The 4,598-nt window shown below is 42.6% G+C and overlaps 1 protein-coding gene across 2 annotated transcripts in view; it reads left to right on the top strand.

Moving 5' to 3' along the window:
• Nucleotides 1-3,027: 3,027 nt before the first annotated feature.
• LOC108250036 (protein-L-isoaspartate O-methyltransferase domain-containing protein 2) overlaps nucleotides 3,028-4,598 on the top strand; it is an 8,162-nt gene continuing 6,591 nt past the window's right edge. The window contains exons 1-2 of one of the 2 annotated variants that reach the window (XM_017439719.3): nucleotides 3,028-3,162; nucleotides 4,414-4,570. In XM_017439719.3, the coding sequence (XP_017295208.1) occupies nucleotides 4,415-4,570 (156 nt within the window). In that variant the 5' untranslated portion in view covers nucleotides 3,028-3,162; nucleotide 4,414. Of the gene's footprint in view, nucleotides 3,292-4,413; nucleotides 4,571-4,598 lie in introns of both variants that reach the window. The other variant, XM_017439721.3, reaches the window with a different exon arrangement.

The raw sequence follows: 4,598 nt of genomic DNA, 5'->3' as shown, positions 1-4,598 counted from the left end.
TGGATGGATGGATGGGTGGGTGGATGGATGGATGGGCGGATGGGTGGATGGATGGGTGGATGGATGGATGGATGGAGGATGGATGGATGGGTGGATGGATGGGTGGGTGGGTGAAAAAAAAAAGGTTATTTGTCTCCAGATGTCAGCAGATTTTATTCTCAAAGATCTTCTCTAACATCTGAGATGAAACGTTCTCGATGAAATCAGAACCTGGTGTCTCAAACTCACGGCCCGGGGGCCGGTTGCGGCTCGCAGACCGATACTTTGTGGCCCCCGGCCTGGAATCAAAGCTTGGTGTTACTGCAGCCCACACATTTTTTCCTCACATGCACCGAGCATTATATATGTTTTAGCCACTGTAGCTCAGGCTCTTGACAACATGAATTAGCAACATTGGTCACTTGAAATGTGTTTCAGGATTTCGGGATCCTGTCACTCAGTGCAAAGATGCTTTTATCACCCAGCTCCAGTCGTGTCTTTTTCCAAACCTGCAGTTTCAGGCGATGGAATATTAATACCAGCTGTGTCAGAGGAAGAAGTAAGAGAAACCTGAAGAAGTGTTCATGTCCTGCATGTTCTGAATTGTTATTAGTAAAGACTGAGAAGACTGGATTGGTTGTACTTTTTTTTGTGGAACACCTGATGCGGCCCAGCTTCACCCAGACTCTACCTCCAGCAGCCCCCAGGTAAGGTGAGTTTGAGACCCCTGAAGCCTTCAGAGGATCCAGAATCAAAGATCTGATTCCATCTGAGGGCCGATAAAAGAAGGAATAAATCTGATGCGTCCGTCTGACTCTCGGGACTCGGGTTGTTCTTCGTCGGTTTGTTGACCGATAAATTTCTGCCTCCTGAGTCTGAAACTCAGGATTTCTCTGCAGATGTTTCCAACTTTCAGCTTCGAACGAAACGGACGAAAATATACACGACATGACCAAAAGTATTCGCTCACCTCCCTTCATATAAACCTGAGTTCATCCTCAGGGTTTAATCTGATATTGGCCCACTCTGCTTCTAGAACAGCTTCAGCTCTTCTGGGAGGTTTTATGGGAGTTTTAGACCATCGGACAGTAAATCTTTGATGATAAAGTTCAGGAGAACTTCATTTCATAGTTTTTAATAAGAACCTTTAACGTCTTAAACTGATTTTATTTTTGGAGCCAAACTTCATTCAAGATGGCCGCCACAGCCAACTGATCTTAGAAAACAAAACAAACAAAAATAGCTCAAATAAATCGGTTGATTTTACAGATTTTGGGCTAAAAGTTTGTGTGGAAGTTGTTGAGAGTCCTCCTCAACACATGTTTGGTTTAATTATTTATCTTTTTTATGAAAAAAAAATACAATTTATTTTGTTTTTAGGTTTAAAAAAAACAACTTTTCAGATTATTTTACAGTTTGTTCCACTTTGTTTCCAAAGAAAATGTCTTTTAAACGTGATTTTAATCTGATTCAAATGTTATAAAATAACATTTAATGAGGTTTCTGACAAGAATAAACATATTTTGGGGATCATGTGAAGAGAAAACCTTATTCCCTATTAAAAATGTAAATTATTAACCGATGAGAAGTTTTATTGTTGAGCAGCGCTGACATCTGCTGGAGCAGCAGTTCAACAGCAGCAGAAATAATCATTTATCTTTTATTTCTCTGTCCTCATCGCTGACATCATTTAGATCTGCATGAAAGCTCTTATTAGAAAATAAAGTTTTAATAAAAATACAAAAAGCTATGAAATTAAAGGAATAAGAGACTAAATTAAATGGAAAATCATCACTTTTAAGAGGAAAAAATTATTTATTTTTGTTTTTTATTCTACTTTTTTATGATTGTGAACTTCGTATCGTTAAGTTTTTGTTTATTTCTGTTTTGTCTTCAAAAGTCTGACTTTAAAATGTTTATGTTTGGTTATTTTAGGAACTATTTCTTATATTTTTAACCTTCAGCCACAAAAAAGACGGCCTGCTCTTGTTTGTCGTTCAAGATGGCCGCCTCTGCTAACCGACCTTTGGCTTCGACTCGAGGTGGTAGTAGCTGAGAGTCATCCCCGACACGTGCTGTGAAGATGAGTAAAAAGGAAAGACTTCGGCTGTTTTACTCCAACTTCGACTGCTGGAAGAAATCTGTAGCTAAAAGCTAAAACAAGCAAAACAGGCACAACTGATGCTAACAGCTACATTTAGCTAAACTATTACTGAAGGCTAAAAGAAGCAAAATAGTAGCTAAAAGCTAAAATGAGAACTCGTGCAAACAGCTAAAATTAGCAAAACTGTTCTTAAAAAATAAAATACTGTAAAAAATTTTTTGCTAAAGGTTAAAACTAAAATAACTTTTTATAACAGGTAAAATTAGCAAACCATAGCTAAAAACTGCATTTAGTAAAACATTGTTTAAAAGCTAAAATTAGCATAACAGTAGCTAAAAGCTATAGGAAGCCAAAAACAGAACAAATGAGCCGAAGCATCTTTTAAAGAAAAGTTTTTCCAGAAACTGAAAAATAATTTAACGTATTTCTACAAAAAAAAATCTATAAATAAAGTAAAATAAATCTAAAAGTATAAAAGTTAAAGCACTCTACTCTGGGGCGAGCTGAAAGTTTTGATTTATAATGATTAGTTTAACTAATTTAATCAGATTAACTAGTTCTGATCGAGTTAACCTGACTTGAGTTGAGTTTTCACAAACCCAAACTGAGGCTAAAGGTCGAAGGTCATCTGGTAGAGTCACGTGGTACAGAAACATACCTTATATGAGAACTGAATTTTCTTTTAAAGTCGTTTTTATTTTAATAAACTTCAAATACAGTGTCTTCAAAGAAGCTAAAACCTAAAAAGATTAATAAAAAACGTTTCTATTATTTTTTTAAAAAAGCAGAAAAACAACAAAAACATATTTTATTCAGTAAGTAGGTTTTACGTCGTTATTTTGTTGATATTTTTATAATATTTCAGGAGTTTGAAGGACGTTTACTTCCGGTTCCAGGCCACGCTGACCCTGCGTAACGTGCGTCTGACGTCATCGCGTCAGATGGCCGAATGTTTACATCCAGCCGCGGTGCGCTGGCCGGATCCCCCACCACCTACGGCGACAACAGCACCGATTCTCCGGATCTGAAGGGCCGGAACCCCGCTCAGACGGACGGTTTCAGTCGGACCTTTCTGCCAGGTACACCGCCGACCCGCTGGGCCTGAAAACCGGAGGCTGACGGAGGTTTTTGCGCTCCAGCAGCTGCAGCTTTTGTCTTCGCCTCGGCTCCATTTTTCCTGTTTTCCAGGGAGCTCGGGGGGTGAGGAGGTGAGGGGGGTGAGGGGGATGCGGCTCTGACAGGCTGACAGATGTGAAAATGTTTTGTTTTCGTTGTTTACCTGAAGCTAATGCCGTAAACAAGCTCGGCTCCGGTTGTTGTGTTTGTGGGTCCGACCTGGAACCAGCGGAGCTCTCCGGTTCGGCACCAAATGTGAGCTGAAACAACACGGACCGGGTTGCAGCGCCCCCCTGCGGAGGAGGAGAAGCATGCTCTGGGTTCCACCTTGTTTTGGTGCGAGAACCTCAGAACCTGCAGACCGGGGGGTGGGAACCTTGCAGAAATTCTTCTTCTAAAGAAGTTTTCTTTATAAGCGTTTGCCTTTCATGGCTGAGATGATCAAACCTGAACCGATACCGCACGGTGTCACGTCTCAGTCGATCCGGTTTGGGAACCCTCACCTGTCACGAGGTTTGGATCAGGACCCAAAGCAGAAAATCCTGGATCTCAGCCTTAGAGATGAGGTGAGGAGCTGGGAGTAGAGCTGCTGCTCCTCCTCATGGAAAGGAGTCAGCTGAGGTGGTTCGTCTGACCTGGATGCCTCCCTGTGGAGGTTTTCCAGGCATGTCCCACTGGGAGGAGACCCAGAACTCTCTGAAGGACTTGGGGTCCTCCCGGAGGAGAGGGAGGTCTGGGTTTCCCTCCTGGACCTGCTGCCTCCTCGAACCCGACCACGGATTAAGATCGGTGGCCATCTTGAACCGACTCCGAAGGTTAATCGGTTGCAGATCGGCATCACTTCCTGAAGGTTTTATGAAACCCTCGTCTCTGAACGATAGACCAGGTTTTCCTGCTCAGGAGAAAAGTGTCTCATTGTTTAGAGGACATTATTTTAAATTACATTTAAGATCAAAAACAAATAAATCAACTAATCTAAAAGGCAGGAATTCTTCGATCTGGATCACTGATGGTTGTTGAGCGTTCCCGTTGGACGGTCGTGTCGCTCAGGCTGATTTTATTTTTTAACGCTGGAAATAAACGTTAAACTTTATTGTGAAATCTCTCCTCCTACAAGCTTCTGTGAAGATTAACGTCAGGTCGGCCGTGGCGTCTTTTCTCTGAGGGAACGGAGACATTGGGTTCATTGTTCTGTTGGTTTGGCGTCCCGTCAGGATGGGCGGAGCTGTGAGTGCCGGTGAGGACAACGACGACCTGATCGACAACCTGAAGGAGGCGTACTACATCCGCTCGGACCTGGTGGAGCGGGCCTTCCGAGCCATCGACCGCGCCGACTACTACCTGGATGAGTACCGGGACAACGCCTACAAGGTGAGTGACGTCGCGGGGCGGCGGGGGG

This window comes from Kryptolebias marmoratus, linkage group LG8 (genome assembly GCF_001649575.2).
Source record: "Kryptolebias marmoratus isolate JLee-2015 linkage group LG8, ASM164957v2, whole genome shotgun sequence".
In the NCBI taxonomy this organism is placed as follows: Eukaryota; Metazoa; Chordata; class Actinopteri; order Cyprinodontiformes; family Rivulidae; genus Kryptolebias; species Kryptolebias marmoratus.
This window is presented reverse-complemented; position numbering and strand designations above follow the sequence as displayed.